This window comes from Rousettus aegyptiacus, unplaced genomic scaffold, assembly GCF_014176215.1.
Source record: "Rousettus aegyptiacus isolate mRouAeg1 unplaced genomic scaffold, mRouAeg1.p scaffold_m13_p_11, whole genome shotgun sequence".
Lineage (NCBI taxonomy): Eukaryota > Metazoa > Chordata > Mammalia > Chiroptera > Pteropodidae > Rousettus > Rousettus aegyptiacus.
The window spans coordinates 993,090-1,011,010 of record NW_023416286.1 but is presented as its reverse complement, the minus strand read 5'-3'; the positions used below and the strand labels follow the sequence as shown (position 1 = coordinate 1,011,010).

Here is a 17,921-nt window from a genome sequence, read left to right as displayed (position 1 = left end):
ACGTTTCCCGTTAAGATGTCAGTCATAATGGAAAGTGACCCGTGTTTCATTGGAAAGATTGTTTGAGTTTATCTTTTCTTACACCTGCAGTTTCGTGCAGTGACGTTTGTAGTGATTCCTAGGTCTGAATGTGTGGGTGTTGCTGGCTAAACAGGGGTCCTCGATCCCCGGGCTGTAGACAGTACTGGTCCATGGCCTGTTCGGAACCAGGCCGCACAGGACGTGAGTGGCGGGCGGGGGAGCGGAGCTCCGTCTGTGTTTGCCGCCGCGCCCGGCGCCAGCATCACTGCCTCAGCTCCGCCTCAGGTCCTCAGGTGTTTGAGTCTTGTAGGAGCCCCGGTCCCTGGGGCCACCAAGGCTGGGGACCGCTGAGCTAACATCCATGTCGTGACCTGGCACCACGTGGATTTTACTAAAACGAACAGACAAGTAGCAGCAAATAGGTAATTAATGTTTAAGAACGTAATTTAAGTCAGAGGTATTTATTTATAACTTTAGATGAGCAGTAGAAGGTTAAAAAGGATGTGTGTCTTTTTCCTGTTTAATAGTGTATTTTGTACTTTCTCTAAATGCACCTAGTTCTCTGCTGGAAACTGTCAGAACTAAAAAACATATAACACCTGGTACTACCATCAAAATCTAGTTAGAAAAGGAAAGCTAATAAAGGTAAAATATTAAAAATGTTTTAAAATATGGTTCACAGTCATGGATTAATTGCCAAATAAATTATATAAACATAACTATTTGTCAAGTGAATTATATGGTCACAATTGCAGTTCAAGTTCACCAGTGGGCGGGACCGCTGGAAACCGGCTTGACGAGGCAGAGTGTGGGGATGGCATGGCGCCCAGCCCTGCGTCCCCGGACGGGCGGGGTCAGCGGACGGGCAGGAAGCTCGTCCCGCCACGGCCAGCACGGGTGGAGTGTGGGCAGCGTGTGAGCTCAGTCGTGCGTGTGCACCGTGGGTGAAGGAAGCAGTTCACTGAAGGAGGAGGATAACAGAGTGTGTTCTCTGCACAAGGTGTGAAACCGGCTTCCCTTCTGTGCAGGCCCGTGGGGGCTGACCGGGACAAAGCGAGAGCCCAGCGGAGTGCCCGTGTGGCTGAATGTAGTGCCCCTCAGCACTGCGCCAGTAGCAAAACGCCTGCTGGGTGTGTTTGTGATACTCGAGCAAGGTTCTGTTGAAGTAAAGCAAGGTAGCTCTGAGACGCTACTGGGTGTGGATGTCTGGGGACAGGAGGCGTCGGAACCCACGTGATACCTAATGCAGCGCCGCACGTCCCGTTTGGTTTTACGGGTCGGCTTCGATGGGCAGGTCTGATCGGAGCGCGGAGGGCGTGGTGTGTGCGGTCACGGGCACGTTCCGAAGCTAGCGCTCTGCCAGCCGTCAGCTCTTCCGGCAGAAGCAGCGAGTTTTTTGACATGTTGTTTGTTTCACTCTTAAAACCTCGTCTTTTCCAGGCTGCAAACTCTTGTACAAACAGGACTTCGCCAGGCGTCTGGGGCTGAGGTGCGTCACCTGCAACTACTGCTCGCAGCTGTGCAAGAAGGGGGCGACCAAGGAGCTGGACGGCGTGGTGCGGGACTTCTGCGGCGAGGACTGCTGCCGCAAGTTCCAGGACTGGTACTACAAGGCAAGTGCGCTCCTGGCTCGGGTGCTCCCCAGAGCGAGGCCGCACCTGTGCGTTCAGCGGTGCCGCTTAGCAGAGTGGGTGCTGTCTCTGAAACTTACCGTGTCTTCATGTCCCTAAATGGAAATGTTTCTGATGACCAATCAGAGCTGAACTTCAGCAGGTAATGGTTTTGGATGCTTAGGATGTGTTATAAAACACTTTGTTCTTTTTTGCCTTTTTAATTGTGATCCTGGGAGAGTTTCAAATTGAAAAGACACAATATAGATCGATTGAGACCAAAAGCACCTCATTTGAAACTATAAATAACTGGAATGTGTGTGAGATTAAAATCTACGTCTAAGAAAGTTAAGATAAGCCTGTTTTGTCCATTGGGTTGGTTTCTCTCTGGATAAGAGCATGTGTGGGAGTTTGGGCTTCGGTCAGGCAGATAGATGTCACCCAGGATAAGACACCAGCCTGGTCCGTGGCGTGCAGCCGAGCGTGTGCGGGTGCCCGTGCGGGGCGTCCGTGCGAGGGTGTCCGTGCGGGGTGCCTGTGCGGGCGATCCCGCAGGGCGTGAGGGCGGACGCCGGCCTGACCTCGCACTGTGAACCACTGCTAACGCCACGCTAGCAAAGTGGTCGAGATGCGCAGGGCGGCATTGTGTTCACTTAGTGAGAGTGACTTGTGTTGAAATGACACTGCTGAAGAGACTTGCAAGAATTCCTGGGGAAATTCTTGAGTATCTATAGCTGAAAATGAACTAACTTTTTTAAATAAGGAGAGGAAGATACTTTCCAAGTTGTCGGAGGTTGTTGAGGCTGAGTTTGGGTGCACTTTTTAAGTCACATCATCATTTTACTGTTGTTCGTGGCTGACTTAATTAGCATTCAGGTTCAAATTTTAAAAATGCATGAGACAAACATACTGCCGTCCTCTGACATGCATTCTTTTTCGTCTAAATCAGTGTCTTATTATAGACAGTAGCAACTTTGAGAAGTCACTCAGAGAGTGTTACTTTAATGGCTTTAAATGCTCAATTTTAGTTTGGCACACACAAATACATCTTTTTCTCCATTGTTGTGGAGGTTTTATTTTTGAAAATGTCACATAGTCAAAGTATTTAGTGGTTACAGATATGGAAATTCCATTTTATTCATACTATCCATTACCTTTTTCATATTTTATTGAGACAGAATTGTTGCCATGTGATAACGATTTTCTCATCATTATATTATTATGTAAAATTCTGTTTAATTTTGTAATTCTGAGTCCAAAACTTTTAATTTTTTAAAATCTTTCTTGGAGGATTTTGTTTTTGTTCTCGCACATTGAATTTATTCCTCTGGCTTCTTTGAATGAATTCCTCCTGTTTTTTGTTTTTGTTTTTATTTTTTTTTTTTTTTTAATATTAAAACAGAGAAATCTTTTGATTTCTTTTTTTTTTTCCAAGAAGCAAAGAAGTATTCTTTAGCTAAAGACCACACTATTTTAGATGTTGGATTTGTTCCATTTTGCTGTTTATTTTAAAGGATAATTGTATCTAGTGTTTTTTTTATGTACAGTGTTCAGTGGTGGAGCTTCGTGAGGTGGTGTACTTTGGAATGTGGAAGAACGTTACTGAAATAAGCAGTTATGCTTCCCCGTCACCGTTCTGCACAGTAAATGCATTTCCCTTATTCTTCCTGATTCTGTTACATACCCAGCATGTTTTTCTGTAACACGCACGACAGCTGACCACGTGCCGTCCTGATCTGAGGCGCGAGGGGGAAGAGCGTGTGGTCACCTGGTGGCGGTCTGTGAAGCCAGCGGGAGGTCCGACTCCCCCTGCGGCTGTCGGGTCCCCGGAGAACGGGAACAGAGAACGGGAACGGGGATGCCTGTGACCCCTGTGACCCCTGTGCCTCCTGCTCACGCCACCTGGAGTCCCTCCCGAGCACCTACCGAGCTGTGATGTTTTTGACCCTTTGCCCCCTTCCACTTTTTTTACTTTTAAGAACTCAGAAACTTAGATTTTAGTCTATTAAAAACATGACCATTCCTAGTCAATCCAACTTTGATGAGAAAAACGATCCCCCCAGGAAAGTGCCTCAAGGAATCTCTGAAAGTGAGTGGCCAGTCCAGCTGTCAGCGCGCCTTCCTCTCGAGCGCCTGCGGCCTCCCCCTGGGGGCACCCAGGGCATCCCCCCCTCCCCCCGTCCCTGGACGTTTTCATTTACTTTAACCATTTACTATTACACTTTTAAAAGTTCCGCTTTTTTTTTTTTTTTTTTTTTTTTTTTTTTTTTACTAGCGTGACATTTTAAATGATGTGTTTTGCTTTTTTGGTTTTTAAATAGTGATTTATTAAATACTGTCTCTTCTAAGTCGGAATACAAAACCTGTTGAATCATGCAACCAAAATATGCTGGCAATAAAGTCGATGTGTTTTCTTCACCCAGATTACTCTTTAGAAGAAAGTAGATTTTACTTTTCCTCAAAATAAATGTTTCCAGGCATAATATGAACCCAGGTGGGAGGATAGTTCTTTTGACCTGTGTAGGTTTAAAGTTTTAGAGAAAAAAAGGACTTAGTATTATAATCAAGTAATAGCGAGGTGTTTGACACACAGTGACAATAACACAGAAGGCCCACTGCCAAGAATACTACACAGTACTTTTTAAGAGAACCAGTAAGCCTTTCTTAAACTTTACTTCAGATTATAGCTTTTTTACATAGGTTTTGCTTTGTTTTACAAACTAGCAGTGGGCGGGTGACAAGATTAAGCTCTTTAGCCTAGAGGTCCTGTGGGGTCTGATGGGCCTTAATCAGGTGAACACTTAACGTCTTAGTCGGTCTTAGCTTTTGTATAATGGTGGGCAGAATGAAAAATGTTAGTGGATTTTTACATTTTTTTGTCTTAACTGTTAGAAATAATTGATTTTTTTCAGAAACATTCTTTGTTTTTGAAATTAATTTAGAAAAGGAATATCTAATATTCTTGCTTTAAAAATGTGCTTTTGCATAAATGAATAATTCCTGTCACTTAACGCTTTGCATAGTACCCAGTCACCTACTCTTTTATCACTGCATTAAAGAAAAAAATGAGTCACTCTTTTGTACTCAGAAACGTTACATTGGGGAGTCATAAAGCACTGCTTTTTAAAGTGACTGTAAAATCCCGTTTCGTTTATGTTCGGAGTTCGGTGTGCTTGGTGTGATGGGAGCAGGTGGAAGGGAGAGGGACAAGGACGTGTGTGCATCTGCCCGAAACGAGAAGCTGAAGTCGTCCAAGCAGCATGAGGCGTGGGCGTCAGTATGGGCTGGATGACCTCTGGTCGGTGACTGGAGAAGAGAGTCCTGTGTTAATGGAGAGGTCGGATTACGGTGTTTGAATTTGGATGGTTTGAATCAGTGACTGTTTTTTCCCCCCAAAAAACATCTTCTAATCCCCGATTTTCCACAGTCAGAGGAAAACCACTCAGTGGGTACCAGCATTGTGTTTTTGGCCAGAGGCCTGTGGCTCTCGAGCTGAGCAGTTTGGCGCCGGGGTGGCCGTAGGCTTCCGGGGCCTCTGCGGTCAGGGGGTGCTGGCGAGGCGTGGCGGGCGGGCAACGGCGAAGCCCCCGAGTCGGCCGTACTGCTTGTAGCTCGATTCCAAACACCCCCGGCTGGGTGCGTGGCCGCGAAAGGACAGCGGCCGGCCGGGAGACAGGTGCGCGTCGGACGAGCTGCCTACGGCGTCAGACGAGGCGTCAGTGTCGAGTTCGGAGACGATTCTTTCATCCCCCGACAATACACGCGTTTGTTGCCGTCTGCAAATCGGCATCGGTCTTGCGCCTTGTCGTCCTGATAGAGAGACATCATCTCCATTCATTTTGAACCTTCTGGAAGAAAGGAGCAGTCGTTGCTATGAGACCCAAACGCCCGTAACCAGCAACGCGCTGAGGTGGCTTCGTTGTTCGGTTCCTCGGGTGGAACGGCCCGAGTCCCGTGTCCCCGGCCTCCTCCGTCATCGTGAGGACGGCAGCGTCACCGCGGGCTGAGGGTCCGGCGCGCACGGAGCGGTTCCGCTAAGTGTCACGCAGCTCGACTCGGTTCAGGAGCTGCGTGGGGCGCGTTTGCCTCCGTTGGGGTTCTGTTTGTCCGTGGTCACTCGTCTGGCCTTTCTCTCGTCTTTATAGCTCAGCGTACTGCTGTGTTTTTTTTATGACCCAAGTGTCGTATTTTATAATTTGTAGTAAAATGCACGAACTCAGAGGACGCGTGTCTGAGCACCTTTCCCCAGCTCTGCTGAGGTACGGTTGACAAATAAAATAGTGACATATTCGAAGGGCACGACGCGACGCCGCGTCGCAGGCGCCTCCCCGGGCGAGGGCCCCTCCGCCCTGCTCTCCACGGCGTGCGAGGCCCAGGCTTCGGCCGGGCGGTCGGCGCCGGACAGGCCAGCGCTCCGATTCGGACCCTAGTTTGTGAGGACAGTGGGGAGTCGGAGTGAGGTGCCGACTCTGACGTCTCAGGTCACCGGGCTGCCGGGAGGCGAGGCGGTTGACTGTGGCCGCGCTTCGCCCTGTTCTCGCACTGTTCGGGCTCAGCAAGCAGAATGTTAAGCTTCCAGTTCCTTCCTGTGTCTCCTCTGGGCCTTTAACGGTGACTCGAAAGAGCGATCCTTGGCTGGTGAGGGCTTTGCGTGGGGACCTTTCATCACTGGGTAAACGTGGCCTGGCCGATGGCACGTGCTCACGCTCGCGCACCACGCGATGCCCCCAGCAGCATGGCAGTCGAGCTCACGAGTGTCCGGACAACAGACACGATGCTGGTGTCACTTAACAGTCACTCATACTGCGGGTCTTCGTGGGTTTAACATCTACCCAGCAGGAGAAACACCCAGCCACAAAAAGAGCCCGTGTTCTCACCTCGGGCTCCGCTGTCATGTGAGACCCGTTCACCAACACAGTCGTGTGTGGGGTCCCGACTAGGGATCCTGACGTAGTCGTCATCCGCAGGACACCCGCTGAGACGTGCAGTGGGAGTCAGTGCGCCGCGCGGACCTCCGGGGAAGGTAGAATGAGCAGGAGGGCTGCAGTCGCGGTCGAGATGAGCTGTGAGAGACTGACTGACTGTTGCCCGTCAGGACTTCTGAGTTAAACCAAAGGGTAACTTCAGCAGTTTTAGTAACTTATTTCTAGTCTAACTCGATCATAAATTATGAAATTCCTTAATTATGAAAAGAACAGTTTGGAATGAGTTGTTTTTGTCTTTTGGTCCACTTAATGATCAAGATGTTCAGAAAAAGTGAAGGGCAAAATCTAGGGAAAATGGGGACTCTAAAAAATAAATATCTGTCGCTAGATTATTGATTCACCATCATAAAGTATAACTTTTTCATATGAATTTTAGTGAGTTTTACTTTGCCTATTAAATTATATATAGACCAATTAGGGCCGATGGTTTTCCTAGATGTAGGTCAAAGTTTTGTATTAAAATATAATGGTTTTTAATTAATTGAAACAATTCTAAAACATAAAATTCTTACTAAAATTAAATCAGTGTACTTATTAAAGCTCTTCATATTTATTATATGAAATGTTGAGAAACAGAAGTACTTCGAGTTAACATCTGGTTTTCTCATGTAAGACCTTCACAATTATTCGGGCCTTGTATAAATTTTTCAAATGATGTGTGAGGAGCCGTCGGCTGAGCCTGGGAAATCTGGCCACCAGTCAGGGCTTTCAGCGCCCACGGCTGCAGAGACGGCCCCAGGCGCTCCCGCGGCTCTCGGCGTAATTTTCAATGTTGAAATAGATCGTTTAGGTGACCGGTGTTCACCCTTTCTGCTCACGAGCTCTTCGTGGTGCTGCTCTCTGACTTCCGGTAAGCACTAGAAAGGGAGCTTGACAAGCAGGAAATGGCTGCCTTTTTCCCCACTTCTGCGGGTTTTACTGTGTGTTTACGGCCTGTGTTACAAGTTTATCTGTGTCAAACATCGAGCCGCCGCATCGGGCAGCGACCGCTGATGGGCGCGTGGGGAGCCCGGAGCCGGGGCGGAGCCCCGCGTCTGACGTGTGTTCCCCTCCCCGCAGGCCGCTCGCTGCGACTGCTGCCGGTCCCAGGGCGTGCTGCGGGAGCGCGTGCAGTGGCGCGGCGAGATGAAGCACTTCTGCGACCAGCACTGCCTGCTGCGCTTCTACTGCCAGCAGAACGAGCCCAACATGGCCACGCAGAAGGGGCCCGAGAACCTGCAGTACGGTGCGTCCGCCGCCCGCCCCGCGCGCGGCCCCAGGGGCGTCCCGCTGCGCACCCTGCTCTCCTTCAAAAAGCTAACGCCGGTTGAAGAAGTAGAGTCCAGTAGGGGGTGGCAAGAAGCTGAACAAAATGATAACAAAGTTTCTGAGAAATCCACCCGCCTGGTGTGTGCCGTCTGGGGAGGGACCGCGGAGCCCTTGGGAGACGGGGCTTCATCGCAGGCGCCGTCTAAGGGCCGAGCCGCCCGAGCAGCCTGTGCTCTCCCGGGGGGACGCGGCACGAATGGAGCGGGTGCCACTTGTCTAGCTCTGTATTTCAGCTCTCCGGTGTGATGATCTTTACTGAAAATTGCTTTTAAATTTTCTTTAGTAGTTATTTTTAATAATTAATAAAGTTAATAAGAAATATAGGTTTAGAAAATGCTGAACAAAGTGATATGTCTCATTTTAAATTTGTTTGTGTTTCTAGATCAGGGTTGTCAGACGTCCCGAACCAAAATGACCGTAAGTATTGCTGAAGTGAATGCTGTGTACTGAATTTTATAATGTGCGGATAAAAAATAATCGGTCCGATTTAACCCCCATTCCCAGCTGTCTGCGGCTGATCGGTGCTGGGGTCTGGGGTCCTCGTGGGCCTAGAATGGCTCACACTAGTGCCAGCCCCTCGTCCCCATGTGTCATTGAGACGTGGGAGATCGCCACCAGCCTTCCGTTTACGACCTCCCAGTCCCGCAGACACGCACAAATGAACCTCTAAGCGGTCAGCGCTTTAAGTGCGGTTGATCCTTATCATTCGCACTTGTGAATGCATCTGCTCTGAACCTTCCGTGACCTTCGTCCAGGCGCGTGGCGCTGTGGAGGTCCTTGCAGACCGCAGAGTGCGGGAAGCTGGGAGCGTCCTGCGGTGGGCGCGTCCGCCCCTTCCCCCACCCCCACTTCCCAGGCCGGGGTCAGGCGCGCCGGCCTCTGAGCCGCCGCCCTTTTCACAGCCCAGCTAGCACCACGCTTTCGCGTTTTTGCGTGCCTCATTGGTGATGCTGCTGTTTCCAGTGGCCCCCGAGCGTGGCACTGCAGTGCCGTGTGTCCACCCCGTGCACGGGAGGCTGCGATGTGCACAGCGGGGGAGATGGGCGAGGGGTGAGCCGAGCTGCCCTGGCCGGCCGGGGCGAGGCGCCCGTGACCCCGCGGCGGGGCACGTCCGGGAGGAGGAGCGAGGCGCCCAGCAGTCAGGGGGCAGCTCCGCGTGCAGCACGGCGGACCGTGGGGTGGGGCTGTGCGTTCGTGCCCTCCCGCCCGACTTTGGAGGCTCGGCTCGCCGCCCAGGGCAGGAAGGCGTCACGTGGCCACGCTTGGTGCTGTCCGGCTCGCCGTCTGAGGGCCCTTCGGTGTGGAAGCGGGTGAGGTGGGGCCCTGCATGGTGCGGGGCCAGGCCCGCAGCGTCGAGCCGGAAGCGGTCACGTGGTCTGCGACACCAGTCGCCCTGGCCGTTCTTACAGGGCGATTAGCCACCAGGCATGCCGGACGCGAGTGGCTGCAACAGCCCTGGCCTTGACCTCCAACCGTGCAGCTGTGCCCCGTGTACCCGTGCCGAGAGGGTGGTTCACGGTCCCACCGCTGCCGGGCAGAGCCCACGAACTACAGACACCGCGGGGGGCAGCGGGACCGTGGCCTTCCTGGAGGTCGGACGGAGCGTGACGTGTCTGAGTCGCTGTCAGCTGTCTGGGCGTCAAGACGCCTCCAGGACAAAACCTGAATTTCTGTCCCCGTGAAGATCTTGGAAATGTCCCCAAACACCGGAGCTTGCGTCCAGCGCTTGGTCCAGGCATGACGAAAGTGTCCGGGACCCACCCAGGAGGACAGCGTGCCGGGTGGCCTGATGTCGGTGACGCCCTGGCACGGCCCGGGGGGCACGAAGCGGGACGGCAAGGGGGACCCCGAAGACCCAGACAGGACACAGGGCGGGGCGCATGGTTCTCTGACGAGGGGCGGCCCGAGGTCCCCGGGATGAGCCCTCCGCCAGCAGCCTGAGCATGGGATGGAGTGCCGCCTCGGGCAGGGCCGGGGGTGACCCAGAAGGAGGGGGCCCTGCGTCTGGACAGAGCCTCACGCGAAGGCGTCGCGGTCGGCACCGTCCACCAAGGTGCCTCCAAGACGAGGTGAAAAGCCAGCCAGCGAGGAAGGGGCGCCCGCTGACCCTGTCGGCAGGTGGCAGGGGCCCAATGCCTGAGGCAGGGCGGCCGGACGTCCCCGCGCCGCCGCCCTCTCCCTGGCCCCGGGGGGCTCTAAGCCACGCAGCAGGCACCGCCCGCCCTGCAGCGCGGCCAATGGCCAGGCGCGTGTCCTCGGGGGGCTGCCTGCGTGTCCGCGCAGTCGGCCCTGGCGTGTGGAGCGGTGCGGTGCGGGAGTCGGCGAGTGCTGTCGCGTGCGTCCGCAGGCACTGTGGTGGCTCCGTCGTTTCGAGGAAACGCACGTCGGTCGAGGTGTGTGTGCTTCTGCAGAGACAGGGCCGTGCGCTGGCGCCGGTGCGGCCAGCGGGCCACGCCCCGTGGTCCTCTCGTCTCTCGTGGGTGGCGGGGCAGCCTCCTCTGCCGCCCGTGGACGGTCTCCAGCTCGCAGACTCAGTGCGTGCGTGTGTGCGTGTGCACGCGTGCAGACGGTGCACAGTGAGCGTGGCGGGCACGTCTGAGGCCGTCCCTGTGATGCGTCTGGAGCAGTGGCGGCCGGGGCACAGGATGTGCACAGCCTCGTGTGCTCGGTCACATTGGCGACTTGTCGTCGTTTTTGTCAAATTTAGTGCTGTTGGGAAGCCGTGTGCCCAGTAGAAGGAGCTGGAGTGTCAGCCACAGTAACTGCAAGAGCTTTATTTTTTTCTCAGATAATTTAAAAGAGCCTAATTACATTCAGACTTCGGGTTCACAACCTTGCTTCTGTACTTAAAAGTGAGAATCGACTTCCTGCGTTTCTTGACGCTGACGGCACGCCGTGACGGGGACCTCTCTGTCGGACGGCCTGTCGCTGCTGCTTTGCCGCTCACCGGCTGAGCCAGGCGGCGTCCCGTCCTGGTCCTGGTCCCTCCAGGCTTAGACTGCGCTAGACACACACAGTCCTCTGCTTGCGGGGTTCCCTGTGCAGGCCCGGGGAGCCCCGTGTTCCAGCTGGCGTGAGCGTGAACCGTGTCTCTCTGCCTCTGTAGGGCTCAGCGCCACCGCCTTCTCCAACGCCGAACAAAGAGATGAAGAACAAAGCGGTCCTCTGCAAACCGCTGACGATGACGAAAGCCACCTACTGTAAACCTCACATGCAGACCAAATCCTGCCAGACAGGTAACTGGGGGCCTGGCCTCGCGCTTCCCGGCCCGCACCCCTCACTGGGTGGCCAGCAGGCCACAGATGGTTGTAGACGTCGCACTGAGAACGGCAGTCAGAGTGGGGAACGAAAGTCGTCTCTGATACCGGCCTAGGGTGGGAGTGAGTCGCGGCCACAGTGAGCGGGGCCGGGGCCTGCTGACGCTTGTGTCCCCCGGGCACGTCACCTGTGCCTCTGATCTGTGACACGGGCAGGCCTGCTTCCCCCTCAGAATGGGATGAGATCATTCAAATTCGCATTCCCACTGATGGAAGTTTCCGCTGCGTTTGACTTGCTGGGTGGAGCGAAGCTTTGCGGGGCTGGGCGGGTCCAGCCCTGCATGGCGCCGAGGGCGCCGCGTGGAGAAGCGCTCAGCGCGCCGGCTGCTCCCACGCCTGCCCCGGGGCCCCGCGGCGCTCAGCTCACTGCCGCCAGCGCTGGACGCGCCGAGTGACCCGCTTTGCGTTTGCAGACGACCCCTGGAAGGCGGAGCGCGTGCCGGTGCCCATCCCCGTGCCCGTGTACGTCCCAGTGCCCATGCACATGTACAGCCAGAGCGTCCCCGTCCCCGCCACCCTTCCCGTGCCTGTAAGTCGCGTCGGCTCCGCGGGGCCGGGTCACGCACGCGGTTGGGGCCGCTCCGCCACTGTTGCCTCGGAGACTCGGGTGGGCGAGGCGGAGGGCGGAGTCTGGGGGATCCCGTGGTGGGGGGGCAGACATCGCCTCTTTTCACACACTCCCCTTGCATGCCGGAGCTCAGATTAGCCGGGAAGCTTCATGAGGCCGTAGGGCTTAGAACTGAAGCGGAGTGGAAGTTCGTACAGAATTGTTTCATGCCAAGTCGCTTTCTTAGGACTCTGTCTCAGGGCTTGGGCATTGCAGTCCCTTGGGGGCCAGAAATACCTCAAAAATTAGTTTAACTTTTATTTCGGAAAGCAGCTACTTGCATTCTGGGCTTTCTTGGCCGCTGTCGACGTCATAATTATGACGTGTCCTTTCTGACCTTTCATCCAGTCGCGAATTGTGTGTGTCAGCGTAATTTTTTACTTTGGGAAAACAACCTTCCGTTGTCGCCGGAGCTGACCGTGCACGCTCCCCTTACCCAGGTGCCCGTCCCCGTCTTTCTGCCGGCCCCGCTGGACAGCAGCCAGCCGAGCGCGGCCGCGGAGCAGAAGAGCAAGAGCCCCTCGGACCCTCTTGATGCCGACTTGCTTGCGATGACCGACCTGGTGACTGAGGATGAGGGCAAGACGGAGGCCACCAGCGTCAACAGTGAGCCGCCCCACGGGCCCCGTGCGAGTGTGTGTGCGTGTGGTTTAGCGTGCGTGTGCGGCAGGGCACGCTCCAGGCCCGTGACTGTGTCCCAGTTCGACGGGCGTGGGGGCCACATGGGACAAGTGGGTCCCACTGTGCCTGGCCAGGTGCCCTCGGCTTCAAGCAGAAATTGGTATAGACCCTATTTTAATGGTTACAGGATTCGACTTGTAAAGTCAGCTCTAACTGTTCTGGTCTTAATGGACCAGCTCGGATACAAAACTAACTTGTAGGCTTTAGTGATACCCCAGACTCTTGTTTTGTGACTTTGTTTCATCGATGAGGCTAACAGTGTCATTCGCATGGTCTGCACCAGGGCTTCCCCTGACTCCCGTTGGGGCGGCGCTTGCCGAGGGCATCAGGGTGGCCCCGTCTCGCGGAGTGTTTGTCCCTACCCGTAGTACTCAGGTGGCACCCCCAGTTCTGTTTCAGCCGCGAGCTGCTCAAGCCGCGTCACCCCAGAGCACAGGACAAATACTGCAGATTCCATGTGACTCGTAGTGTGACCGTGTTGGCGAAGCACTTGCTTAGGGAGCTGCGAAGTTAATTTAGTGGGTTGAAACTGGTGTTTTTGTTTTTGTTTTCTTGAAGTAGAACGGAAAACAATGTCAGCAGAAATCCCTCACAGAGAGTGTCGTTTTGTGAAGCTTCCGTCCCCAGTGTGTGCGCCTCTGTGTCTGTCTGTCTCCCTCCCACCACCCTGGCTGGGACACGTTCGTTTCTCATGAGGGCTGTGATGCAAAAATGTTTGAGAGCGACTGACCAAAGCATTAGACAGTGGTGGTAAAACAGCTGTCGAAGCCGCAGTTGCGCTGGGTCGCCTCTCCCGGCCAGGGGCGCTCGGGCGCTGCGTGTCAGAGCTGCTCACCATCCACGCGCGCCTGGTGGCTGCGGAAGAGGCAGAAGCCGCAGGGTGGCGGGTCTGCGTTCTCAGGGGTACCTGGCAATGGCGAACATTGCGGTGGGTCACGCCTCGGGGCTGCCGCGTCCCTGTCCCTTTCGTGACACGTTAGTAGAAACATTTATTCGGGTGCTGCCGAGGTTTTCCATCCGCTTTCTAATGACAGTTTGGTCACAGGCGTGGTCATCGACACGGGCGTGACGGGCTCCGCGCGGCCGAAGAAGAGCGCCGACCTCACGGCGACACAGCCCAGCGTGCCCGACGTGCCCTACGAGCCGGAGCTGGACATCGAGATCGACTTCCCCAGAGGTACCCGCGCGCCCCGCCCCCCGCCATGCCCATGGCTGCGGCGATCTCTCTCGCGGCCGTGACTCCCGATCGTGGGCCGCAGCCACTTCATGTCCTTGTCACCGCCCTGGCCTTCCCCGTTGTCTTCTTTACCCAAGTAGAACCCTCAGCAGCTAACTTCTGAAGTGAGGCACAGCGATGAATTGTAGGGACTTACCAGGACTTTCTTAGAGCCTGAAAAAAATTGCTTTCTAAAGCAGTTCATTATAGAAAACTTTGAAGATTTTTGTATTTGTGTCTTTTAAAAAACTTAGTGAAACGTTGATAGTATTTTTTTTAAGACCATTTTGAAAATTAAGTTGACCATCAGAGGGAAAAAAATACTTTCAGGTTTTTTGGTTGTAACAGAAATGCATTCTATTGATAACGAGTACACCGAATAGAGTATGAAGCATTTTATTTTGGAAACGATTTAATAGATCGAAACAGATTCATACCGAGACCATTTAGATCTTACCGCGGGATTTCGGTCTGTGCTCCTCTCTTGGCCGTCATTTCCATGCACGTTTGGTGCCAATACTCGGCACATATGTTTTCGAGAGTTGGCTCGGGGCTGTCAGACAGACGCCCGGGCGTGCTGGGTGCGTGACGCCGCGCACTGGCCCCGTGTGGGCGCCCGCCGGCACTCCGTGCTTGTGAGACCCGAGCCCGTGCGTCTGCACTACAAGTCCTTCTGATTCAATCGTCAGCTGCCGAGGAGCTTGACATGGAAAATGAGTTCTTGTTACCACCTGTTTTTGGAGAAGAATATGAGGAGCAGCCTAGACCTCGATCTAAAAAAAAGGTGAGCAGTTAACAGTGTCCTCACGCTTGCCTGTCACCCGAGTGCCGCCTCTGGGGGCGAGCGTCCGCATGCTGGCGGGCGTGGGGCGGGCCTCGCCGTCGAGGTTTGGACAGACAGAGGTAAAGTGTCTGCTTTGTTTCCGAGACATAAAAATGTGTCCGATTTCCCTGTGACGTCACAGGGGAAGAGTGAATGTTACGGCCACTTAGTGTTTCTTTTCAATGTTATCTTGACACAAGGTGGACATAGTTGCTAAAAAGGGAGTCAGTTATTTGACAAGAATTGAGACCATTTTAAGGGTGGCTTACCTAGGGGGCTCGCCTCAGGGCTTGGAACAGCACGGCCCCTTAGCGAGAGGATGTTACATGGCGTTTCCCTGGCAGGGAGCCAAGAGAAAGGCGGTGTCGGGGTACCAGTCTCACGACGACAGCTCCGACAACTCCGAGTGCAGCTCCCCCTTCAAGTACGCGTACGGCGTGAACGCCTGGAAGCACTGGGTCCGCGCCAGGCGGCCGGACGGGGACCTGCCGCCGCCGCCGGACGCGCGCCGATCTCGTAAGGGCCCCTCTCCGCTCCCTGCGCCCCGTCCCGCCCCCCGGCCGCGTCTCTAACCAGCGTTGACGTTGGGAAACAAGTGTGGCTTTTATGTTACTTTGCAGCTCTCGCAGAATAAATGACTTTCAGGGAGTTTCTTACTCTTCAGGCAGTTAATCGTAACAATTACTGATTCACGTTTTATTTATTTTTAGCTAAATCAGTGAAGTTAAAAGAGGATCTGCTGTCTCACACCACGGCCGAGCTCAACTACGGGTTAGCGCACTTCGTGAGCGAGGTCCGCCGGCCCAACGGGGAGACCTACGCCCCCGACAGCATCTACTATCTCTGCCTGGGCATTCAGGAGGTGCGTCACCCCGCGGCCGCTCCCGAGCGTGACACCACCAAGTTGTGGTGTCGTTAGTTCTTGGAGGGAAGAATGTTATGCTTCAAGAGCATTAAGGATAGTTTTATGGGACGTCACGATCTATTGCCTCACAAGAAAGACAAAAAAGGATTTAATCTATTTAAAAATACTGGGCTATTATAAGAATTGTCTTAGTTATTTCGTATATGGAGGTTTCTGCTATAATGCGATATGTTCCTAAAAATTTTTAAGTTCTCCAAAACTGTGTACCAAAACCAAAAAGTGTTTATGTAAAAACTGGTTAGGGACAGGCCACTGGAAACTCACACATCTTCTGTAACACGCCTGACAGAGTCGTCTGTTCGTTACCACACGCATGACCATCATGGCGACGGCTTTGCCCCCTCACAGTTGCAAGGAAATGAGTGAATGTTGTGAGGCGTGAGGTGCACGTGCAGATCCGTGCTGACACGTGCAAGCAGAAAGTGTCTTCCTTCTGCACACAGTAGGTCTGTTTCATCATGCACTTCTCACATTTCTCACGTGTCAGATAGTGTAACTGCTCAGTGGCTCTTTGGGCTCAGCTCGTAACAGGAGATCGTTGTTTGGGGTTTTAGACGAAGGTCGCCACGCATCTGAATCTTCAGCGAGTCCATTTTCCACAAGGAATGTGAAGGTCGGCTTCAGTAATGGCTTCCGGTTCTGAACAAGTTGTGTAGCTCTGAGCCCAGAGGTTAGAAAGGATCCGAGCTCCTCGCCCTGTGTTTCTAAACATGGGAAGAACGGGAAGGAGACCTTTTCATACCCGTTTTCATGTCTGTGGGCATAAATTTAGTGTCATGTCATGCTGCTGACAGGCAGTATAGATCCTGAAATCAGTGGCTGGGGAAAACCTGGGATTGCCTTGGTGTGTACTTTACGCCCGTTCTCTTCGGGGTAGACATTTGCGGGGATCACGTAAGCAGAGGCGGTAGGAGGCGCGGTCGTGCCCTGCGCCATCCCCGACGGCCATAGTGACCCGGGAGGCGGCGGGGCTTCGGTCTGTTCCCTTTGAGCCGCGTGTGGAGGTGGTGAGGCCCGGGCACCACTCCACGCCCCCAGACGCGTGAGAGCTGGGACTTTCGTGCAAAGCCCTCGGCAGCGAGACCCGAGCCGAAGAGCAGGTGCACCTGTCATTTGTGTGCCTCGCAAGGGCAGTGCCTGCAGAGTGCACCGCGGTGACTCTGAACAGTGGGGAGCCCCCACCCACCCTAGGGGCATGGCAGGGTCTCGCACATGCCCCGCTGCCTCCAGAGAACCCCACACGAGGCCCTCCGACCCGCCCCGGCCTCATGGCTGCAGCCAAGCTGTGCGGCCCGCAGCGCTGCCTTCCCCTCTGACAGCGCCCGCGGCCCGAGGCAGGGCAGCGCCCACACACACGGTCCCGGGAGTCTCTGGAAGCCTCTTGGTGCTCGGGTTCTGGAGCAGGTCACTCGTGACACACGGACCCCAGGAGCCAACAGGCACCCCCCGCCCCAGCCGACGAGCGCCTGACCGTCACACGACAGGCCCGCGTGACCAGTTGTCTTCTGCTTTTTCCTGTGTGTACTGATTAAAGGTAGTCTATGTAGTCTTCTTAGAAATAGCTCAACCATTTTTAAAAGTACTAGAGAGAAAGCCAGAGGGTTGCCACGGTAACCAGGCGGGAAGGGGCGAGGCTGAGTTGCAGGCACCGTTTAAGCCAGTTCTGCTTCTTGATGTGCTTCGGGATCCCGCATAAAGTTTTATTTGAAAATGGCTCCTACTGGCAGCGAAGCTTAACCAGTCTCTAGATAACGTGAGTGTAGATCAGAGTGGGTCCCCGCCCCACGCCCCGCCCGTCTGCCGGACCCCCCCCCCCCCCGAACGGGGCAAGTGCTCGCTGCTCTGCTGGCTGTTTGCTCCGCCGTCATTTGCATGTAGAAACAAATTGACTTTTGTATATTCGTCTTATGTTCTGTACGGACCAATTCACTGTTAGCTCTCGTAGGTGGTTTATCTGCCTAGAATTTTCTACCTACGCAATCACGTCATCGATGCTTATGACGGTTTGCCCCTTTCTTTCCAGTCTGCGTGTCTTATTTCTTTTCCTCGCCTTCCCGCGCTGGTTGGGGGAGCCCGTCCCGTCACACACGGTGGGTGGGACGGGTGGGGCCGAGACCGTGGCCCGCTGCGGGCGCTGTGGGAAGGCCCTCGCCCGCGGCGAGCTGTTGCCGTGGGCTGTTCTCGCTCCCTGGTGCCAGGTCAGGGAGGCTTCTCTTCTGTTCCTAGTCAGTAGAGGATTGTTCTTAGCTGTTTATTTTGTCATTGAGAGTTGGTATCGTCAATGACTCCTGAATTTTGTTAACTGCTTTTCTGCATCTGTCGAGACAGTCGTATGATTTCCTCCCTTGTCCTGTGAATACTGGCACAGCAGTTGATTGTCAGATGGTGGACCAGCCTCGAGCTCCCAGGACGGATCCGTTCCGTGACG

General features: G+C 54.2%; 1 protein-coding gene across 5 annotated transcripts in view; it reads left to right on the top strand.

The window, feature by feature from the left end:
* Positions 1-17,921, top strand: part of ZMYM2 (zinc finger MYM-type containing 2) — a 75,558-nt gene that overhangs the window by 48,832 nt on the left and 8,805 nt on the right. For all 5 annotated transcript variants that reach the window (XM_036228365.1, XM_036228363.1, XM_036228364.1 and 2 more), the window contains 10 exons: positions 1,462-1,634; positions 7,676-7,841; positions 8,307-8,341; positions 11,031-11,160; positions 11,655-11,770; positions 12,289-12,454; positions 13,575-13,706; positions 14,435-14,529; positions 14,913-15,084; positions 15,279-15,430. In XM_036228365.1, coding sequence (XP_036084258.1) covers positions 1,462-1,634; positions 7,676-7,841; positions 8,307-8,341; positions 11,031-11,160; positions 11,655-11,770; positions 12,289-12,454; positions 13,575-13,706; positions 14,435-14,529; positions 14,913-15,084; positions 15,279-15,430 — 1,337 coding nt within the window. The remainder of the gene's footprint in view (positions 1-1,461; positions 1,635-7,675; positions 7,842-8,306; positions 8,342-11,030; positions 11,161-11,654; positions 11,771-12,288; positions 12,455-13,574; positions 13,707-14,434; positions 14,530-14,912; positions 15,085-15,278; positions 15,431-17,921) is intronic.